The 23902-nt window shown below is 46.8% G+C and overlaps 1 protein-coding gene across 2 annotated transcripts in view; it reads right to left on the minus strand.

The window, feature by feature from the left end:
• LOC119401917 (zinc finger protein 19) overlaps positions 1 to 18727 on the minus strand; it is a 75097-nt gene extending 56370 nt beyond the window's left edge. Inside the window, exons 1-4 of one of the 2 annotated variants that reach the window (XM_037668937.2) lie at positions 18090 to 18727; positions 16522 to 16717; positions 14330 to 15012; positions 10145 to 10378 (exon numbers count right to left, since the gene is read on the minus strand). In XM_037668937.2, the coding sequence (XP_037524865.1) occupies positions 10145 to 10378; positions 14330 to 15012; positions 16522 to 16717; positions 18090 to 18548 (1572 nt within the window). In that variant the 5' untranslated portion in view covers positions 18549 to 18727. Of the gene's footprint in view, positions 1 to 1861; positions 2058 to 4830; positions 10379 to 14329; positions 15013 to 16521; positions 16718 to 18089 lie in introns of those variants that run through there. The other variant, XM_049418423.1, reaches the window with a different exon arrangement.
• Positions 18728 to 23902: the final 5175 nt, after the last annotated feature.

Consider the following 23902-nt stretch of genomic DNA (forward strand, 5'->3'; position numbering starts at 1 on the left):
TATTCTACCATTTCAAGTAAGAAATTCTTCAACGAAATGGCAAGAATTTTTCCATCAGTATTCAAAGCTCTGGATATTCCGCTTGTTCCTGTTCACAATACCCCAAAAAGCTAGTTGTGGGTGTTGGGAATTTCTGGCCCATGTTTCACTTTTGTCACCCCAATGCTCCATCGTGGTAATGTTCATGTTTCATTGCAGATACCTTATTTCAAAATCAAGCCTAAGTTAACACTGCCTTTTAAGTGCCTGTCTGATACCCGTGGCACACAGGCACTCTTGAAAGGCCACCCAATCAATGGTCATAGAGATGGCACAACTCTATTGACTCAATGGTGTTGTGGTGCTGCTACACGGCAGTTAGTGGTTCAGGTATTTCTCACAAAAACTGTGGTGCTACGGGTGTTTTGGTTTTAATTTCGCCACAAGTTAAACGATACAAATCCACTTATATGAACAAATATGTTTATTTTCATTTAAACATTTTAATAAAGTGTTCATACATTGTTATGCACATGTGTTTAGTTTTTACGTTGTTCAGCAGCGAAACAGTGGCAATGTTTGTGCTACTTAATGCTACTGCGCATATCCTCGACAATACACGCACGTCGCTGTTCTCGAGAGCACATGTGGTTCGCACATCTCAAGTGGGAAAAATAGTTTATTAAATAATTACTATCACTCACACATATTATTTTTAAGGCATGCTGGTTTGATTATGTTATTTTATAATCGTGAGTGAGGGCACTGTGACCGTGATGGCACATTCACATGTTTTCGCTTCCGTTGCTCAATGACCATCGGGATTTCTATAGAGTTGTAGGCTGTGCATTGACTCGAAATACTATTGACTCGGCGACCTTCAAAACACCCATGTAGCAGCCCTAACTTGACCACTAAGTCACTGAACTTTCGGCTGGAAGGCCTTCCAGACGCCTGTGTGACACGGGTAGAGTGTACTAGAACAGGGGGAGTGTTTGGAACCGCCACAGCACCCATGCACAGAAAGCGAAGCCAAAAGAGGGTCAAGTCACTTATGGCGCTGCGATCGGTAGCCTGCAATGTGTCGCTGTTTAGGAGTTGGGCTCCGCCAAAGTGGTGCAGCGGTAGAATGCCCGCTTCCCACTTTAGACACGGGTTCGAGATGCAGCTGCGAATGGTGGCTTTTTATTTTTAGTTTCACTTGTTACTGCATTTGTTTTCTTTTATTTTGTTTCTTAAAACGTGCTTCAGTTGCTATGCATTGTCACAAAAAATAACTAAAAATGCAAAGTAAGATAGGAGAAATTTGACAGTGAGCGTAAATATCGGCAGTGCCACTGCATGGGATTCAACAAAAACATAATTAAAAGTGCAGCCTCTCAGATTTCTGCCAATACAAAACTTGGCCTGCGTGTGTTCAATACACTGCTCTCGGTTGCTGGCCGCTGGCTCGCCACAAAAGCAAAACTGATAGTAGTCGACATTCGGTCAATGGGAAACGGCGTTACTTTTTGTAGCAATATGTAGCAACTGAAGCTAGTTTTAAGAAACAGCAAAAAAAAAAAAGAAAAAGACAACCAATACAGCAGTAACAAGCGCACTAAATATAAAAACCAACCATCTACAGCTGCAATTCGAACCCTGGTCTTTTAAGCGGGAAGTGGGCATTCTACCTCTGCACCACTTTGGTGGAGCCGCATGCAACTCTTTTAAACGACGACACATTGCAGGCTACAGGTCGCAGCACCACAAGCGGCTTGAACCTATTTTGGCTTCACTTTTCGAAGCTCGTTCCGAGCACTCCCTTGTTTTAGTAAACTCTAACACGGGTATAAGTGACTCTTTGATGATGGTGATGATATCGAAATGCATAAGGGTATACCTTTGCCTTGCAGTGGCACTTTCGGGGTTGAGGAGGACGTGTGGAAGCCTTCCAACTCATTGGTTTGCATCCTTCTGCAGACCTTGAAATTGGGTACCTTAGCCAGTGTTGATTTGGACGGGCCCATCTCACACGACGTAGACTGTTTGTGGCACATAGCAGCATTGCGTTGCATGAATGTAGGTGGAACTGCATCCTAGAGCCGGGGAGCATAACAAAGCATACAGAAATGTTTTAAACCATAAAGGCACATAAAGGCTAGTTACACAGGTTCAAGAGAACACAAATAATTATCTGCCCTTCTTTGTTAAATGTTTGAAAGCCGACAGCTTCGATATCTATTCGCAGATATTCCTCTGCTTCGTTGTGCACTAAGAGGAACACACTAAAAATAACAAAGCTACAGACATAAAGAAAAAAAAAAAGTGCCCGAGAACAAGTTTATATGAGTCATTCTGGTGTTCCACCACCAGCTACAAGTGCACAATTCCAATTCACAAGCTATAACATTTAACTCTAATGCAGTCGGTGTAACTGCTATACACTGAGGTAGTCTGATCTTTGCACTGGCTGTTTCAAATCAAGTTCTTCTTTGGTGGGTGGATTGCTCTTCTTTCACTATTCTGGCACGAATTGAAAGAACAGCTGTGCCTAACAGTGGCTTCAATCCAATGTGAATCGTTCTCTCTTTTCTGCAAGATTGTCTCGCAAGAGCAAAGCCTGCTCCAGAGGAACCTATAGAATTAGCAGAGGCGACCTGTGGCATGACCTCCGATCAGAGACAGTCACTGCGGCAGTAGTTTTAAAGGGACACTAAAGAGAAAAAAAATCTACACATCTCCACGAAGTGAATCATGACGAGTGGGCGAAGCTCAGGGTATCGTATGGGTGAGTAACCGTACCTTACCAGAGTATTGCCCCATATAATATAAATTGAGTGACATAAAGTGACATAAAGAGTCGACGACAAAGCTAGGTCCGAAGGTCCATAATGTCTACGTTGAAGTCACTGACTAGTATGAAGGGTTTGTGCTTGTATGTATTTTATATTGCTTTGTCACAATTTTGATTTTAGTCTATTGTAAGCCTTTTTTTTTATTCACATACACACGTTTCGACTATTGGCCGCGTGATCGAGCAGAGTCGGCACCTAGCGGTGAGCGGACACAACCCCGTGGTGTGGATCACCCCTTGCGTCATCTGCTAGCCGCACCGTGTTCACATGTGTGCGTACGTCATGCACGTCCTCAGAGAACGGCTTATTCCAATGTGCTAGCACAGTAACAAATGCTTGTACGATATGCCTACATGATACACACAAGCATTTCGCCTTCTGAGACTTGTATGGACTCTTATAAGTGAGTGCATGCACGCATCGGTACGGTGCTAGGTGTAATCATTGTACCATCCATTCGCCAAAATTATTTCAATGTGGTGCCACTTTGTCGTTCAAGCAGATCACATAGTGCATTTGGCGTCGTCCTGAACGAAAGAAGTACTAAATATCGAGGTGTGAATGTAGAATTTTAGTGACACCGTCTCATAAAGTGTTGGCAATTTCGAAATCCTTGTGATACCGTAAAGCATGAACTAGCGTCTACAGAGGCCGGTTAGTGGTAAAAAAGACCTGAAGCCATGCATTTATATAGCAGTACGCGTATTCATTCAAAGAGAAAAGCAGGGTGCACAAAGTTCTACTTCATCTAATTATGCAGAAATACAGGCTCTCTTTTTTGCAGCCGCTAGAGCAAGAAGTAAGTATTTAATTGGCTCAGTCGCGCATGTGGTATAGGCAAAACACAATTTAAACACGTGCAAATAAAGCAAGAAAAAAACATCGAGCAAGACACTAACGTGACCGAAGGCTAGTACCCCATTGATTGGCAGATTGCGCTTCTCTCACACGTAATAGGAACATTAGGCCGGTTTCGTGCATTCATGTGGCACTGGAGGGCGTATACATCACCACTAGGCTGCAGTCAACGCGCTTTATTCGCCGACAATCGACTCAAACTGCCTACGGCGAAGTGCCGCTGCGTACATTTGTATAAGCGCCGCCGACCGCCTATCCACACAAACAAGGCGACGGTGCTGCCACCTATAGCCCGATCTCGCGGCGAATAGCAACGGTTTTCTATATACCATGACAGTGTGAATCGACGACAAAGCTAGGTCCCAAGGTCCATAATGTGTACGTTGAAGTTGCTGACTAGTATAAAGGGTTTGTGCTTGTAGGTGTTTTATATTGCTTCTTCATAATTATGAGTGATATTAGACCATTGTTAAACCTGCTGTTTCGATTTTACACGGTGCTGTGCCGTGCACACGAATGCCATACGGACAAGTCTCGGCCTTAAGGTGCTTCGCCCCTAAAACAATTTTTCTAGCATTAGTGAATTGCAGTTACACAATACAGAAAGCGCCACTCTTCCGGCGAGAAGATGCTTGGTAAGCAAGAAAATGGGCAAGAAGAAAATACAGGAGGCAACGGCACCTCGAAGTTTCCATACCAGCTCACCGCGACGTCACAAAATGTGACTGTGTCCGCTTTAGCCTACGTAAGCGTTCTTAAATAAATGTACTTCGTGTTCCAAGGGACACGAAGTCTTAACACAGCAAGTTTCAAAAAAATTCAATGGACCAGAGTGGCCAAAATGTGCAAAATGTCTTTGAAATTCATGAAATCACGCTGACGTGCTGAAGTTTTGGCACAAAATTCAAACATGAATGTTACCTTAATTCCTAGATTCAATTTAGAGACGCCGGATCCATAAAAGAGAGAGAAAGCCCCTAGATGTAGGGATAAATCCCTGGGGTTGGCATCACTGGCTAAAAGCGGGTTCGCCTGCGTGAGAAAGCGCAGCGTTGATTGAATAAAACTAAAAATAAGATAATTATTGCAGGAGAAACGTAGGCACAGTCGCCGTACACCGTCAACAAGAAATGCCAAGCAGTCTAAAAAAAATTACCACAGTTCCACCCAGGGTGAAATCCACGGAAAGAGCGGCGGAGCTGCGGTTCAACTCCTGCGTTTTCAATCCTCGGCGCTCGCGGTTTCGCTCCACTTCTCGCCGGTACAAGTCCAGGTTTGCAGCCATCCAAGCAAGCTTCGCCTGCGCTGATTTCTCGCAAAGTTCGGCGATCTCATTACGACGATTCCGTTGAGCTTCGGGTTCCTTCTTTCGAATTTCCGGGTTGCCCCTTCGGTTTGCTTCGCTTTCCCTGCGTCTCAGCTCGGGATCGGCTGGCCTGCGCTGCCGCTTGGCCTGCGCTACTTTCTTCCGTAGCTGGGGATTTGCTTGTCTTCGCTGTAGCCGAGCCTCCGCTGCTTTCTTCAGCAGGTCGGCCTTAGCTCGCCTTCGCTGTCGCTCAACCTCCGCTGCTTTCTCCCGGAGCTCCGGGTGAGTCTCCCGTCGACGACGCTGTCGTTCCCGTGCGAGTGCTCGTTTGCGCTCTAGTCGAGCATCGTCCATGGCGAGGGAAAGGACGTGTGCCACCCCTTCCACACCCACCCCTGATACAGTTGGGAGTTTTCAAATAGGGGCACCCAAAGCGCTTTGCGTGCACTGGCTTCGGGTCAAGCATGAGCGTCTACGACGTCTACGACGTCTACACTTCGCCAACTTCGCTATGTGTTTGCGGATGGATGGATGACAGCGACTCTAGAGGAAAAGTTCCCCATTGTGAGAAACTCTATGATAGGGCCCATGCACTGACGTTACAGTACTTATAGTGCACTAGAATAACTTTAGAAATTATTCTAGTACACTATTCTTCTGCCAGTGTAACTGACGTGTTCCGCCATGATGGAACAAAACGAACGTTGCCAGATCCTGAGACGCTCGCTATATTTTGCGGTCGTAATCAGCTACTTCTGCGCTTCTGCACGCTGTGTCAGGGCACTATGTGTCAGGGAACATCTGTTGTATATGTAGCTGGCCCCTCTCGGCTCAGTGCTGCCGTACTTCAGCGCAGAGAACCATAAAGCAGAAAAATGTGGAGTGCAGCATCGCTGTAATGCAGTGGCGAATGTGAGTGATAAGTCACCCGAAAGCTTCAGTCAAAGCTTACACGGGACACGGAGGTTTTATCGAAGTTATAAAAACTGAAAAAAATTGCAGTGGCTTTAGCTCGGCTATGCCAGGATATACGTAGTATAATACGTAGCCTTAGCATGTTCAGCTGATTATTCTTAGCTTTCCAGATTGTCTAGTATTAGCTTGATTGTCATGCTTACTGGTGCCCCAACGACACACACACTTTGAAACTGTGTCTACGACGTCACTCCTCTCGAATGCGGCGCAGACCAGCAGCGGCGAGCCGCGCGCGGCGGTGTCGGCGAGCGCGTGAGATGCCAGCTCCGGTGACCCAGCTGTGTGACATCACTGATCCTCGCGCATGCGCAGCACGGCTCATGACGCTCCACGCGAAATCGGCTCCGGCTAGGCAAGTGTAGCTAACGATACAAAAGGGAAGAGGAGGACAGGAGCACACGCACCCTGCATGCGCCTCGGTGAATGTGACATCACGGCTTGCGTGCAGCCGCAGCGCACTGACAATCCACCAAAAATACGTGAAATAAACTCTGCTTATCGGAACAGTAGCGAGTAAAATTTCGATGTCGTCAGTTTTTCCCATTTTTGTTCTTTTAACGCGACTCCTTGCCCGACATGACGCCTGTATAGACCTTTTCACAGACGGCTCCCTGGGCGCCGCCATAATCCTCTCTGGGCTGCGCTAAGATAGGCGTGACCCCTGTGGTAGAAGACTCGACTGCCACGCAGAGGGCCTTGGTTGAAATCCCATTCGATTCTGGGTATTTTTTGCTCAGTTTATTTTAACAGCATAGCTGCTTAGCAAATTGTTCCTTGTCCGGCGTACCCAAAAACTATCATCATAAACGGTTATGTGCCACAGACGTTAAATCGGACTACCCACCACTGGTCCACTAAAAATCAAGAAGGCAGCAGTTAGCCCAAAAAACTATCATCATCATAAACGGGTATGTGTCACAGAAATTGGGTAAATGCCACTACCCACCATAATAAGCATGCGCAGGGTTCCCCTTCAGGGGGGGGGGGATTAAAGTTCGTCGCAGCGCCCCCCCTCCCAATTATGTCAATGTATGGCGCTGACACTGCACCCCCCCTTTCTGTCAATGTGTGGGGCTGACTTTGCACACCCCCCCCCTCTTTGTTGAGTAGGGGAGGCCGCCCCCTGCCCCCCCGCCTTCGTGCACACGCCTATGCTACTCACCACTGGTCCTCTAAAAATGAAGGCAACAGATAGCCCGACAAACTGCTGCGAAGCAATGGAGGCGAGCTGCGGAGACACAGACTTCGTACAATAAGAGAATACTATATAGGGAACAGGGAAGGCAACGGCGGCTGCGAGAAGACCCCGAAGCGATGGAAGGCCGACGACGCCGTGTCCGTGGATCTACGAGAGGTGCGAATGCTTGGTTTCAGCGTGAGGTTCTGTCTCTGCAGTTTGGACATCTGTGTCGTGTATGTGACTGTCTGTGGTTGAACACGAAGCTATCTGCGCTGAGAGTCAACGTAGAAACAACCTAGCATCACCTAGCTGAAGCCTAGCAATGACCTAGAAGCAGGAAGGAAGAAAACAGAAAAGGAGAAGGCAGGGAGGTTAACCAGAAGCACTTCCGGTTGGCTACCCTACACTGGGGTATCGGGGAAGGGGAATAGAGAGGAGGAAAGAGAAGAAAAAGAGAGAAGAGATACACTGAATTCACTGCAGTGTGCGGGACTGCACCACAAGTCAGAGGCGTTCACACAAGCCCGTCGTTCTCAAAAAGCACAATAGTGCTTTTATTGCCTTGTGGGCCGTCGAGATATGTGGACAGTCCTGTAGTAGCTCCTGCACGGAAATTGGCCGATCATCCAGTCGCCGCAGTGCGTTGGAAAGTATTTGTCTCTCCGAGGCAAAACGAAGCAATTTTGAAACAACCTGCATCATCTAGCTAAGGCCTAGAAACAACCTAGAAGCGACCAGGTTAGTCTTCAGAATCATCCAGTTTCGCTGTTTCAAGCCTTGCGCGGCTTAGTGCAAGCTTCACCTATGTTTTTTTTTTCATATCTGTTGGTTACGCCCCCGACGGAGACAGTGACACTGCTCAATGCAAGAACGGGCGCCTAAGAGCTGCGCTCTAAAACTTCGGTTGTGCCTAGTCGGTACATAACTTTCAGTGCTTGTCTCATCTCTTCTTTGTGGTCCGCCCTGGTTTACACTGAACTTCTCACCTTGAAAGAAAAAGGCTCTCACATGAAGTCGAGTTGTTGGCAGGTGGTGATAGAAAATGCACACGGTGATGACACTACAACTACTATAGAGGAAGGAAAAAACTGAGGAGGGGCCCTGATGTCACACTCTAGCTGTGAAGCCCTGGTGAAGTCAGCCGACGGCCATATCGACAGGGAAGATTCTCCTCTATTGTTTAGGCGCGTCTCTCACTCCTGCACGAAAACCACGTGGGCAGTGCGCGTGCCGTGACGATCCGAAACCAACGGAAAGGAACACGCCGGGCCAGCGCAACACCGTTGGCGAAATCATTTCGTCCGAATATTCTGCTCTTGCGCTGAAAGAAGATTGATCTTGCTTTTATGAGCTCATTTGAAAATTAAGATGCATTATCAGCCGACCGCTCAAACTACTGTTCCGACGACTAAGCGCATGCAATTTGTATAGCTTTTTAACAGCAAAGCTGTTCTTAGTCGAGTCTTCCCCATCCGTTCGCAAGGCGCTGGTCATGGGGTCTTGCGACGTCGCAAGAGTGGGCTCGGTAGGAGAGAAAGGGCTGCGCCGCGCAAAGATGGGCGAGAACAGTGTAGGCTACAGCAGCTGCCCACCGCAGAGGAACTCGGTGACCGAAAACCTACAGAGCTTCTGCGTCGCATGCGGCATCTGATTGGGGACCACTCTCCTGCATTGGACGCATCGATTCTACGAGAACTCTTCCTACAGCGACTCCCACAGCAGGCGTGGATGATTTTGAGCGTGTCCTCCACAGAAAACCTTGACTCACTGACACAGATGGCTGACAAAATTATGGATGTCGGTGCTCCGTCCATATCTGCAATCGAGAGACGTGATTCTTCCCTCTGTGCCATCCCTACGGCGAGCCGTCAGCGTTTGGGAGGAGACAAAGTTGCGCCTCAGCTGCTCCGCACGTTGAGCCGAGCGTGAGCAAAGAAGATTCCGGCAAGATCAACAGTGTCTGTAGTCATTCATGATTGAGTAACGATAAATAAAATATGTGGGAAAGTGAACGCCTCACGTCTTCCCACAGAATAAAAACACACGACAAAGGCAGGCGACGCGCACGTAGCAGCCTGAGTCCTAGGTCCGTTATATCCGATATTCGCTGTAACAGTAGTGATAAAAATCTTCTTTAACAAATCGACAATCTGGCTCAAGCCAAAATCCTAGAAACAAAACTCAATTATTCTATGCTTCAAACCAACTATTAACAGGTAACCTTTACCTGTCTCCTTGTGGCTTTTCAAACTAAACAGATCGAAACATTTTAAGAAGGCGATATTACAACAGAACAAAATTTGTTTGACAGAACAGGCCTGTGTCCACATTTATTTGAAAAAGAATGTGACCAGATTTCTAACCAACGCTTTAGCGTCGCAACAATATTTACAAAAAATATGTGGTTGCGCATTGTCTTCAAATGATTATTTTGCTTTTTATACTAGTTTCCATGTTTTCACACTCGCTCGAACCAAATATTTCTTCATTACAGCCAATATTGCGGCTGCGCTCGTGTTTTTGGTTTTCTTATACAAATAACAAATGTCATTTAAATGAAGTGTGGTGAACCAAAGTTCGTGTTTAGTTTGCTTTGAGCAATAATTTGCTATATCAATGCTCGTTATGAAGAGGTTCAACCGTATTTCACAGGCATATTAATTTGCCTGCGTTATTTCCCTTTAGCAAAGTGCTAAATTAACCTTTTGCAGTCTGTTGTCAGGCCCCTTCCGACAACGCAACACGGCTGCAGCGGTTTGTGGTCGGGCACTGCTCGACCAGTTATTTCGTGGTTGAATCACGCGCTCGTTTTCTCATTGCATTATGTGCCATCTCTAAATGAGTAAGTGAACTTCTTTTACTTGAGCTTTGATCTCTTTAGTTTCAGAACAGAATGGACGGAAGGTGGGTAAGTGTTTCAGACCACGGAGGGCTGATAACTTGTTGAAAGCACTGATGTACGGTTTCACGAAAATGCGTGGGGGTGCAACTACATTTCGTTGCAGAAGTTCAGGAAGTGTCTTCAGAGTCTTCTAGATCATCGCACTGGGTCCAGCTGCACACCAAGGAAGAGGTGAACTCAGCCTGTGTGGCTTTAGAGATGGCCTCGCAGCATGTGGTCTTGTCAGCAACCTCTATTCTAATGAAGCACTCCGCAAATGCCTGAACTCCTTGCTTGACCTTCGGAGGTCCTGCACCGTATGACTTGTGGTTTCCGTAATCAAAGGGATGCTTCTTCAGTCCCTAGATAGAGGGAGAGATAAGGTGCAATAAAAAGTTGGCAACGTATTTGAGCTGAATCTCAATGGAACAAATTAACAGCAAGAAGGAAATGTACGCATCTACAAATTTTCTCACTATTCCAACGTACAAGATATACGTCTACATTGAACATTGAATAGATCCACGTTGGACTTGTACTGTCTAAAGATGGATTCCACTCTTCACTCTTCAACCTGGAGTGGATTCTCCAAAACTAACCAATTGTAAAACAGTTAACTGAGGACCCCTTTAGGTGGTGCCACTGCAAACTCTGGTTATGCATTTGAAGTTGCAAGGCAAATGAGGTGCTTTACAAAAAGAATTTCTCAAACTGCCTCATTACTTCCAGAACATTACAAAAACAATGAGTGGAAATTATCAGCACCACATTGCAAACCAAAGAGAGAAGAATCCATCATACTGTGTCGACTTCAAGTGGGCCAATTACCTCCACAGCACTCCGTTACACGCGACACATCCTGGAATATATAGACTGCAAATTTTGCAAGTTGCCAAGCACACTCTACCACATGGTCTGGGAATGTAAAAAGAATACTCAGGCAACGCCTATCCAATCACCTATGGATGACCAGTGGCAGGCACAGCTGACAAGCCCAAATATCGAGAACCAGCTACAGCTAGTGAACAGGGCTAGGCTATCAGCTCAAGTTCACAGCTACTTGAACCGAGGTGACCATCGATTTCCAGGCGTAAACAGCCCACTCAAGGAAACAAAGTTTAATTCTGTTCCTTTTCCTCTCTGAAGGAGTTTGAAGAAACCAAACTGATCCTGTTAGCAAATCACAAGGAATCGTCTCCCTGCCAATGCAGGTGCTCTCCCGTATTGCTTTCAACAGGCGTTTACAAGTGGAATTTCTTCAACGCTTTCTTCCGTGTAGCCATAGAGCTTCATACTATAAAATCTGGAAGAAAATCTGGTGCTCATGTCTATACGAGGTTCCTTGAGAGGCACTCCAACCACTATGGGAATTATGCTAAGTACAGGCTTTGGATCTGCTCTGGGTGGATTTCGTCTTGAGATTGGCGGTGCTTGTTTACCGAGCTTCAACGTGAACGACACTTTAGCGTGAACGACACTTTGCTAAAACTGTCAGATACAACCTGCAAAGCCGCAACATTGCAGCAAACCAGGAGACCTCGCACACTTCAACCGCTTTCAACAACAAGGAAAGGCACCGTTTGAGTGCGTTGCACTGCAACCCACTAACCAGGCCAGAAAACACCATATGCACTATTGCGGCAGGATAGAGCTGCTGTGCACGGCACGAAACTCAAGCTCCAAAAGAAGACTTGCAGATAGTACACAAGGTAATGCAATCCAATCTCAAGCCTGTACTTCACATCATTCCCATTGTTGGTTGAACGATCACAGCACCAGATTGCCCTCTAGTATTTATAGTATGAAACTCTATGCATGTAGCAAAGCTAGGTGACTGTGGCACATTCTTCTTGTGATGAACCCTATGTGAGGAAACCCACATTCCTCTTTCAATAATATTGAATGTTGGGCTAGTTGATAAGACACATATTTGGTACAGCGCGAAAACGACGAAGGTGGAGTAAAACAGCAGGGACTTAGATTAACGCTGACTCGCAACTGAAAAAAATTATTTGAAGAACATATGAAGGTACAGCCAAAAAGCGTATCATCTAGGCCTGTGCGAATATTCAAGCACTTCGAATATTCGAACGTAGATTACAGTATTCGAATTCACTTCGAAGTGAATTTAAATTATTCTTAATTTCGAAGTGTTCGAAATAAAAGAATAGACATAAACAGCATGTAACCTCCTGTAAAGGTGGTTTCACTGCAGTGGAGGGGTGCTATATCGTGAATACACCTATCCAGGGGAAATCCGCTCTGCCGCGAAGCCCCACTTCAAGGTTAAATGAACAAATTACCCTCACATTGATTCATCATTTTTTAAGTTTAAAATCTTGTTATACCAGCTCATATGCTCTAAGTAGAGTAAATTTTAAAATGTAACATATTTTACAGGTTATCAATTGCATCCTACCGAAAGTCAAATCCTGCTGCTTTGCAAAGTTGCTTCCACTTCCCTTTGAACCAAAAAGAATGACATTTGCACATGCCTTGCTTCAATTTTAAAAACATTGTGCAGGTTAGTTGAGTCATGACAAATATGCTCATTGTTCTTTATAATATGTGATATGTACTATTTGACCAAATCACTATTCATTTCGAACTTGCTTCAAACCTAAAATTTACTATTCGCACATGCCTAGTATCAATGTAACGCAAAAGCGTGCAGAAGCACAATCGTTCGCTCAAAAATTCTAATGCTTTGCATCTTTGCCGCATGCTTCACCTGCACCATGTCAATATCACATACTGATGTTGACAAGTACAGTGGGGCGGTTATCCCGAAATGTGCACAACAAACTGAAAATAGGCAGAAGAAAGGCGATTTTTCACCCATGCTGTTTCCTTTCGACGCGTCATGTTCCCGACTGTCCACGAGCGCAACTCTTAAACCGGATGCGCAAGAGGTAGATGATTTCAAGCTTCCCTGATAGTATTCCCTAAACCGAGTGTATTCTTGCGGTGAGAGTGGTGCCTTCAGTATTGTGAAATCGTAAATTAGTAATACAGGAAGCATTGTTTTTCTCCTTAGTGTCCCTTTAAAGGGATACTGAACAAAATTTTCACCGCCGAGATAAATGACTCAATTGAAAGATTGGGTGTTGAAATTTGTTGAAACAACCTTCATTTCAGCCAGAGACTAGTAGAAAATAATGAATTTAATGCATTTTTCGCGAATTGGCGCGTCTAGCGGCCGCGCCGCGAACTAGAGAGGAAGTGACGCGAAACTCCGCGGACAGCGATTCGCCAACCGTGCTCGCAGCAAACTCGCCTACCAATCGACATCGCAAGCCCCCACCCGCTGCCGCGCGTCCCCAAAACGTGTTTTCACGGTCGGGAAGGTGTTCTCCGTGCGTGTTCTCAACCGGCAGCCAACGACGCCATTGCCACGCTCTCGGCCGTATTACGGTTCCTAGAATAGACTGTTTTCTCAAGCGGAGCTTGCGCCCACGTCTACGAATTTGCCGTCTGTGTTGTGTGCTGCTATGTAATGTGAACGGTGAAGCACCTGGCATAACGCAGAATGCCTCAACGCTGTTCTGCGCTAGGGTGTGCCCTGTCATACATTTCCAACAGAGCCGAAGCTTCGAAGGATATGGATTCGCGCTGCGCGCCCATCGCAGCCAACGTGGGTGCCTTCAAAGAGTGACTTTTTGTGCTCCGAACACTTCGAGGATAGTGACTATGAGTTACTGTGTAAATTGCTGGTCCCGGCTGCCGACCCACGTTGGGCTACGGCGGCTCGTCTGGCTCGTCGTCCTTGCTGTCGCTTGACACAGCAGAACGGTCACATGCATATGGTTGTATTTGGCGCATCCGTTTTGGAGGCCTGTCGAACTCGGAGTCGCAATGACCGCTCGTGGAACCACTGTCACTCGCACCTTGCATCTTTGCGCTCTCGCGACACGCTCGGTAGTTGTAGCGGTTTTTGAGGAATAAGCGCTATTTTGTTTCCTATGTGGGGAAAAGAGGACAAGGCTCAGCGCCACACCAGCCACCCTCGGTTCTTGAGAGGAGAGGTGGAGAAAGGGAAGTGGCAGGGCAGGAGAGAGTGTGTCGGTTGCCCCCCTCTTGCTGGAGCACTCGACGTCACGTCCGCCGACAAGCGCAGTGGCATGCAGCCGCCGCGCTCTCACAATCCACTAAAAATACGGCCAACTGCTCGAAATTACGTGAAATAAACGTTGCGTACAGGAACAGTCGTGTCGTCCGAGTCGAATGTAAGTGTTTTCGTAGCTTTTTCAAATTTTTGTTCAGTATCCCTTTAAGCTAATAAAATGCAATGAAGTGAAATAGAAGGTACTTACTTCAGCTCCTAGACTTTGCTGCACTTGGTTCAAGTGAATGCGCATGTGCCTCGCTATCACCAAACGGTCCAAAAACGCACTCGGGCACACGGAGCACTTATACACTGTAGTGGACAGGCGGCTGTGAACCTGCGAGTTGCATTTCTCACTCGAGCCCAGGTATTTCTCGATCACATGCGTCCTTGCACGGCACTGACGGCTGTGCTGGTGAATGTCCGACTTCGTGATGAATGCGCCCTCGCAGCAATTGCACACGAACGGCCGGATGGGAATGTGGTGGCGCTGAATGTGACGCTGTATAGTCCAATGCTTGCCAAATGTGTGGCCACACAGCGGGCACTTTTCCGCTCCTCTCTTGATGTGAGCAGCGAGATGGTCCCGCGTCACGCCCCAGCTCGTGCACGGCTTCGAACACAGGCCACACTGGAACGGCTCCGGCCATGGGCATGCCGCTGCATGCGAAAACAGCGCGTCCACCTCCTCGAAACTGCGCGAGCAAATGCCGCAGCCGTATGGACCAAGCACAAAACACACATTCCCAGAGGGAGGGTTCTGCCTCTTTACGTTGTACGATGTCTCGGCGTCTATCTTGATTTGGCAGTCGCCTTCCATGGCATCATCGACTTTTGCACGTCCTTGCACTGCACAGGTGGCTCCTCTTGAATTTGTCTGCACTAAAGGCACTGCCGAAATAAAATGGAAAGTTTAGTGCGCTAAGCTGCGAAAATGGTTAAAAATTTGCAACCTCGGGTACCACACACACAAAAGAAGCATAGTTACATTTATTTAAAGATGGACGCAACGCTATTCCTGATTAGACGTTCGGTGTTCGAAGGGCTTCTAAATTGAGAAAGAACTGTACTATCAGTCACATACCTGGCTTGCCACAAGAATTGATAATGTAACTAGAAAACAGGATATCACCAGACCTGCAATTTTTATGAGACGTATGCAGGCTATGTTGACGGCAACTGCCGAACTGACTGCGCAGGCTCTTTCATGGAGCTCTTGCAGTATGCCTTATGTTACAACACCTTTGGAAGGAAAACCATTATGTTTAACGTCTATGCGTCCCAGATATCTGGAAAACCCGCAGGAACTTCACTATACAGCTCCTGAACAGCCTGCAGTTCTATTAAACTCCCGATTTCGAGATTCGAACACTGATATTGCTTATGTCAAAATCAATATTCTACTATTACAAAAATGAAATGCTTCACTGAAATGGCAAGCATTTTTCCATCTGTATTCAAACCTCTGGATATTCGCTTGTTCCTACTCGTGATACCATAAGGAGCTAGTTGTGAGAACTGGGAATTTCATGCCCATGTTTCATTTTTGTTGTCCTAACGGCCCACTGTGGTAATGCTCGTGTTTTAATGAAGATTCAAAATCAGGGCTATGTTAACGCTGGCTCTTATCTGCCCCTCTAATACCCTTGGCATACAAGCACCCTTGAAAGGCCGTCCAATCAATGGTCATAGAAATGGCACAACTTTATTGACTGAATGGAATTGTGCTGCTGCACGGTAGTTTTGAATGGCTGTTGAGTGGTTCAGGCATTTCTTGCAAAAATTGTGTGGCGCTATGGGTGCTTTGGTTTTAATGTCAACAAAAGGTAAATTATATAAATCCATTCAAAAGCAGAAACGTATCTGTTAGTTTCATTTCAACATTTTAAGAAATTGTTTATACATTGTTACGCATATATGTTTAGTTATTAAGTTGTTCAGCAGCAAAACAGTGGCAATGTTAATGCCGGTCAGTGCGGCTGCAAATACTCTCGACAACACACACACGTCACTGCAGTCGAGAGTATGTGTAGTTAGCACATTTCAAAGGCACAAATAAATTATTAAACAATTAATATCACTGACGCATACTATTTTTAAAGCATACTGGTTTGATCATGTTTTCTCTAATCGTGAGTCGGAGCACATTGTGCACAACACGGCATGTTCGCACTGCTTCCGCTTCCGTTGCTCGCCAGTGGGATTTCTATAGAGTTGTAAGCTGCTGCATTGATTCGATAGACTATTGACTTGGCAGCCTTCGACATGCCCATGTAGCAGCTCCAACTTGACCACTAAGTCAATGGACTAAAGGCTGGGAGGCCTTCCAGACACCTGTGTGACACAGGCCTAAATGACACTGTGATGACGGTGACAATATCGAAATGCATAAGGGTGTACCTTTGCCTTGCAGCGGCCCTATCGGGGTTAAGAAGGACTTGTGGAAGCCTTTCAACTTGATGGTCTGCATCCGTCTAGAGACCCTGGGAGTGGGTATCTCAGCCTGTATTGATTTGGACGGGCCCATCTCACACGACGTAGACCGGTTGTGGCACATAGCAGCATTGCGTTGCTTGACTGCGGATGGAACTGCAACCTAGAGCCGGGGAACGTAACAAGGCATGCAGTGATGTATTAAACCATGAAGGCTATAGTTCCACAAGTTCAACAGGAAACAACTAATCATCTGCCTTTGTATGTTAAATGTTTGAAAGGAGACAGCTTCCAGATCTATACGCAGATACTCCTCTCCTTCATTGTGCAATATGAGGAAAACACCAAAAGCAACATAGCTACAGCCATTAAAAAAAAAGTGCTCAACAACACGTTTCTGCAAGTCATTCTCATTTTTCAATGCAAAATACAAGTGTACAATCCCAATTCACAAGTTAGAACATTTAACTCCAATGCAGTAGGCACAACTGTTTTACATTGAGGTAGTCTGATCTTTGCACTGGCTGTTTCAAGTCAAGTTTTTCTTTGGCTGGTGGATCACTCTTCTTTTGCCATTCTGGCCACAAATTGAAAGAATGGCTGTGCCTAACAATGGCTTCGATCCAGTGTGAAGCGTTCTCTCTTTTCTGCAAGACTGTCTCACAAGAGCAAAGCCTGCTCCGGAGGAACCTACGGAAGCAGCAGAGGAGACCTGTAGCACGACCTCCGATTGGAGGCAGTTGTGGCAGCAGTATTAAAGGGACACTAAAGAGAAAAGCTATTTTTCTCGCACTAGTAAATTAGAATTTCACAACACCGAGGGCACCACTCTTCCAGCGAGAAGATGCTTGGTAAGCGAGAAAACATGTACAAAGAAAATACAAGTGGCAACAGCTCGTTGAAGTTTCCGCGCCAGCTTACCGTGACATCACAGATTGTGATTGGCGTCTGCTTGAGTCTACGTAATTGTTTGTCAACAAAAAGTACTTCATGTTCCAAGGGACACAAAGTCTTAACATAGCAAGCTTGAAAAAATTTCATTAAACAAATGTGGCCAAGATGTGTAAAATGTTTTTGAAATTCATGACATCACACTGACGTAGCGGTCTGAAGTTTCGGTGCAAAGTTCAAATATGAAAGTTTGACCTTCATTTCCTCTTCTAATAATTAGCCCATGATGGAAAAAGTAATGACAGTAGAGTTTTGAAAGAACAATTTATCTGTCTAAACCGATTTATTGTTTCACTTTAATGTCCCTTCAAAAGCATGCCTCGCTTCCTTTGCACTCATCGGCTCGACTAAACTACAGGGACAGCTGCTATTTAAACATTTAGAAGATTCCTCTAAACATTGTTGGGGTTCACAGCTTACATCACTGGTAGCTGTAAAGGTGGGGTCGCCTGCGCGAGAAGGCGCAGCGTTGAATGAATAAAACTAAAAAAAAGAAAGATAATAATTGCAGGAGAGTCGTAGGCACGGTAGCCGTACACCGTCAACATGAAGAAATGCCAAATAGTGCAAAAAAAAAAAATTACCCCAGTTCCATCCAGGGTGAAATCTGTGCAAAGAGCGGAAGAGCTGCAGTTCAACTCCTGTGTTTTCAATCTCCGGCGCTCGCGATTTCGCTCCAGTTCTCGGCGGTACAGGTCCGGGTTCGCAGCTCTCCACGCGCTCTTCGCCTGCGCTAATTTCTCGCGAAGTTCGCGGTTCTCTTTCCGACGTTTCCGTTGAGCTTCGACTTCCTTCTTTCCAATTTCCGGGTTAGCTAGCCTTCGCCGTCGTTTCGCTTCGCTTTCCCTGCGTCTCAGCTCGGGATCGGCTCGCCTGCGCTGCCGCTTGGCCTCCGCTGCTTGCTTCCGTAGCTCGGCATTTGTTTGCCTTCTCTGTCGCTCAACCTCCGCTGCTTTCTTCCGTAGCTCCGGGTGAGCCTCCCGTCGACGACGCTGCCGTTCCCGTGCGAGCGCGCGTTTGCGCTCTAGTCGAGCGGCATCCATGGCGGGGGAAATTTGTGTCCCCCTGCCACACACTCCCCTGCTACTAGTAGGGAGTTTTAGAATAAGGGCCTCCAAAGCGCTTTGCGTGAGCTGGCTTTGGGTCACGCAGCAGAGTTTACGCCGGGGTCTCTAGGAGACCATGCTTTTAAGTTTACGCACACTCGGCAAATGCCTCCTTGTTGACTGACTCGGCTCAGTTGCAGATGGATGGATGACAGAGTCAGGGGGTCATGGAGTATTCCTTCCTCCATGGTCAGGGTGATGCATGAACTCCAAGCTTGAACTTTATTTTTTTTATTTTTTAGGTCGGCCTAATGCCTTGATCCCAAATTCACAGCCCAACTCTGCGCCCTACGGCAGACTGACGTAATTTGTCCCACTATTTAGTTTTGTCCTTTATCCCTACTTTCCCGCCACCAAAACCTGTTGTCCGTAAAACTACTACAGGGACTGTTATGTTTGCCGCTCATAAGTCGATCCTGCAGACAGGACGGCGCGGCACGGTACGTCGTACAAAGCTTCTTTCTCGGCTCTCCCCCTGCCTGGTCTTTTCGCTGGGCAATTATCAAGAGAAAGCAAACGGCTTCCTTTGAGCAAGCTTGTCTGCCCCGATGGCCAGCATGGGTTGCGGTCAGGCGACCGTTCTCAGAGGTCGGCGGCCTGAATGTGTGGGAAAATGAGGAGGACATCCCCCGCTCTAAGCAGTCGCTCGAGGCGACAGTATGCGTGACCCCAACACGGACCAAGATGTGCTTTTGCAACAATGCAAGGTCGAATGCGTGGGAGGCAGGGTCACGCAGACGCCTTTTCTTTCCCGGAACGGTTTAACGACTGGCGCCGCGAGTTCAACTCGATGTGTATGGGAAAATCACGACCTCCTCTATATAGAGGAGGTCGTGGGGAAAATGGCGTGAATGCACCAGGGCTAAAATACAGATGTATTGCAACCGTGGGAACTCCTGAGAGCGTGGGGTAAAGAGAGAGCCATGATGGGAAAGAGTGCCAAAACGCCTGTTTAAAATGTAAAGGCGCTGCTGTCGAGATTAGGGACAGCCCAGTAGGGAGCGGCTTAATCTGAGGATAAGCAGATTGGATAACAGAATGTCGAGGCGGACCACCAGTGGCCACCTCCCCTTTTTCTTTGTTACCGCAAGGTACTTAAGACTGGACGGAATTCGTTTCCCTTCAGTCTAGGCTGTAATCACTAAACTGATCGATCAGTAAGACTCCGTACGATGCAACTTTCGTCTGGGCCGTAACCACTTGGTGGTCGAACAGTGAGACTCGGTTCTTCGTATGTAGTAACAGTGTTCTAGGCTCTAACTTAAGAAAAGTTAAGTAGAAGAGTAAGACGCTGTTGATGTCTATGTTATCATCAGTGTGCTTCGGCAAGATGTACATATGACTGTAAATATTTCGCTGCAATATACCTTCAAGTTTTCATTACCTCCAACCTGCCTCCTGCTTCATCGACGTCGATCATCTCCTTGACGGGACTTCAATCCACATCAAGGAGAAAACGAACAAAAAAGGAAAAACATAACTGGGACCGTAGTCAAACCCAAGGATTCACAGGCTAGCGCTAGTTTATTAAGAGCTGTTGAATTCTCCACTTTCCAACGCAGTCAGATTGATCTCAGACGACCACCTGAATGTGCCATGTACTTAACAACGCAACCATTCAAATATAGCATTCAAATATAGCCTTTGCATTAAAATTGAGCCATTCTACTCTGTGCAGAGATGACGAGCAAGGCAGTTTATTACACGACACAGAAATAAGGCACGAACTCGCCTCTTCTGTAGCCGTGTACATGTGCACCATGTACAAATCATGTATTTTTATCCAGTGTCACGTACACCCGTGCATTTGAGCAGAATATAATACCTGCGCCAATGTGCCGCATTCTCCACATTATCATATGCATCCTCTTGTCTGGCTCGCCGGTGGTGCTTGGCGTTTCCATGCACAATCTTCGTTGGTGTACGACGCCCGCCAGCGCTGTTGACATTCCCGTTGCTTTTGTTCCCTTCGTCTTTCCTCGAAGGTGCGTTTCTCTCCGGGAGTCCTAAACAAGGAGATTAAAATAAACCTCCTTGGTCCTAAATATATGCGGCCTTATCATAGCAACTGCGGAACAAAAATGGAAGGTACGTGCTGCTCGGCAGCTGCTGATTTCTACTAACTTATGCTTCAGCATGTATGTCCACCGCCACCTTGGAACCTTGGGGAGCCGGAGGAAACTAGCCACACAAATCATCGGAGCAACGGGGTGAATAAGTGGGCGAAGCTGTCATCGGTAAACCGTGAATACGAGTAATTCGCCCCACTAAAGTAAACACGTGAGAAATCTCTCACCTCTGGGTTCGCCTGTCGATACGCGCGCTTTCTCGCCGCTTCCCGTTGTCGGACGTTTTGGAGATCCGCTTCGCGCCGCATCCGTGCTGCTTCGCGTACGGCAGGGTCCTCGCGCCGTTGCCGTGACGCTTGGGCCTCTCTTTCGCGTACGGCAGGATCTTGGCGACGCTGCCGTGCAGCCTGACGACACGCTTCGGCCTCTCTTTCACGTACGGCAGGATCTTGGCGCCGCTGCCGTGCCGCCTGGGCCTCTCGTTCTCGAACGGCAGGATCTTGGCGGCGTCGCCGAGCAGCCGCCGCCTTGCGCGCTCGCCGCTCCGCAGCAGCATTATCCCCGACGACTCCGAGTGCGCACCAAGAGCGAGTGCCTTTTATGCTCGCAGGCGTCCAATGGCAGGTCCTCAGTTATCTTCGTCGTCCTCTAGCCTGGTCTAGCCTGATCTAGCCGGCCTTGAGCCGTGTTTTCATCATATACAAGTACCGCCATCTAGCGGACACTCCACGAACTAAACGAGAGGTGGCTACTACATACATCGGGGACGCACGAACCACGGCCACGGTGTAAGATATATACTCTTTAGGTGGGGACACTCCTCGGCTTGCATGCAGAGCGCGTTCGACCAGATAAAGTAACAACGGCGCGCGTCTGTTGGTCCGGTGACCGCAGCTGGTATCTATCTATCGGCGGGAAGACGCAACTTAAAGAGAAAAAAATGCTTCTTCACCGTTGCTATAGCAACCAACGTGGTCGGCCAGCAACGCCGGCGTCCGCCGCATGTCTCGTTTTTCGTTCGCGAAAAACGCGGTATGCGTTTCCAACATTACTTGCTGGCGTGCCATGGCCGCGTTCGCTGGCTAGGAAATTCAGATTTCCCGCGAAGCGCTAGTTTCTACGGGAACGCGTTTTTGTTGAAGTTGCGTCATCCCGCCGATAGGTATCCGCTGCCGTCAGCGGACAGACGGGTGCTCAGCGTTGTCACTTTATCTGGTCGATGGCGTCTCGCGAGTGTCCTCACCTAAAGAATATATATCTTGCACCGTGCCCACGGTTTAAGGAGCTTCACCCTTAAATATTTTGTAAGGTGCAGTGTATGGGCTTCTCTTTTTTGCGTGTGTGTGTGTATATTGAGTATTTCATTTTTGTTGCAACTTCCATAGTTGTAGTTTTTTTTAAGTATAATCTTGTACATGTAGGTATGTATCATGTAATCAATTTTTATTGTTGACTGCATTTTTCTGTTTCTCTGCCACACATGTAGCATGTATGTATAAACATAATATATTATGTTGGGCCTCAGGCGCACTCAAGCTAGTTTTGTAGCTTTTGGCCCGTCGTCCTTTCCCCTTTGTTATTGTATGGGAAAAATAAGGACAACTTTATTTATTAATTTATTAGAGCAGCAGTGAATGAACCAGTGCGGGTAATGTACGGGTTTGCACATACCTTCTGCTGACATGCTTCGATCGTGTTGCAAATAGTCCAGTTGATGCCATCTGTGTTGCCAACCTGATCAAATGGGCTCACAGACCGCAGCGCCACTTGATTTGCCTGCAGATCGGCCTGCACCACTCTGAGCCAGTTCACAGCAGGGAATGAGAAGTCTAGAAATTGTGCAGCTCTAGTTTCATGGAGTAAGCACAACACGACACCAGCAAGTTCGCGAGAAGGTGCCAACACGGTGAAGACAGGCACACTAAAGTGCAAGAGCGAATCAGTTTTGACTGATAAATTATTCTCTGAAAACCTTATAGTAATTAATTTCACTGTCATAGGTCTATTTATACAAAAGGAAAAGTCGGTTTGACTTTCAACTTTAGAGCTGAAATCTCCGCACGCAACATCACACATTTCAAAGTGTGTTTTTCTTTCTCCGTATTTTGGCAACATTAATGGCTCAATGAAATTCCCTGAAAAATTGTACGTTACGTCTCTGGCCCCCTCAGACGACAATGTACTTCATATTTAACGATTAGCAGCTGCATAGGCCCTAGGAGATGCCGTCAAAATCTGTAGCATCATGGAAACTCTTGCGGGAACTTCAAGGTGGCGTCACCCCCATTTTCTTTTTGCGTGTTTTCTCGCTTGCCAAGCATGCTCTTCTCGCAGCAAGCATAGCGATTGTTCAATAGTAATACTAGAAAAATTATTTTTCTCTTTAGAGTCGCTTTAATGTTCTCTGTCCACAGAAGTTCGAGAAGTTGTCAACCGAATGTTGGACGTTTTGTGGTGTAAACGCACACCATGTTGTGTAGACACAGCAGATGTGTGTGGAGGGAGTTCCAATGGCATATGCACCCCTGTGCTGTGTCGTCTGCTACGCAGTTTCTCTGCACCTACGCGTTTGCACCAAGTCGGCAGGGAGGGTGCAGAAAATTTTCAGCAGATTTCATGCACCGCGGGAATCGATGTCATGCGAAGCAGATAGCGAAGGTCTGCCCAAGAATAAATACAAGGTCCGCCCCCAGAACTGCAGCACGCCTACCAGTCATGTGAGCAAGAGGGTCGTGATAGGCGGTTTCCGTTCTAACAATGAGTACTTCGCTGCTAATGTAAAACTGTGCACATTAACAATTAAAAGTTCGTCTTTTAAAATATTACATTTGGCTGAGCAGTGACGACGTACATGGCAGGCATGTCATGTTATTCATGTCGTGACCTGTTATTGATGTTCTTCATACACTCGCGTCATCCTACGCCAATTTTAGTATATACCAAGGACAACGATCATGCGAACACCCAAGTGTGGGCAGCTAGATACTACATATGGTCACATCACTCACCGATTTAAACGCAAAATATTAAGGTTAAGTAATGCCCATATTTTCGTTTCCAGCATCTATAGTTTGTGTGGTATCGGCATAATTTTGACTTGCACACTTGCATCAGAGCCACAATTACCTTTAGAGGACAGATTTGCAGTGACGTGATGCAGTTATTGCAAGCAATTGCTCATAGCAGCGGTTATGCTAAGAATTAATCTCGCGTTTCATTCAG

The sequence above is a fragment of the Rhipicephalus sanguineus genome, chromosome 8, assembly GCF_013339695.2.
Source record: "Rhipicephalus sanguineus isolate Rsan-2018 chromosome 8, BIME_Rsan_1.4, whole genome shotgun sequence".
In the NCBI taxonomy this organism is placed as follows: domain Eukaryota; kingdom Metazoa; phylum Arthropoda; class Arachnida; order Ixodida; family Ixodidae; genus Rhipicephalus; species Rhipicephalus sanguineus.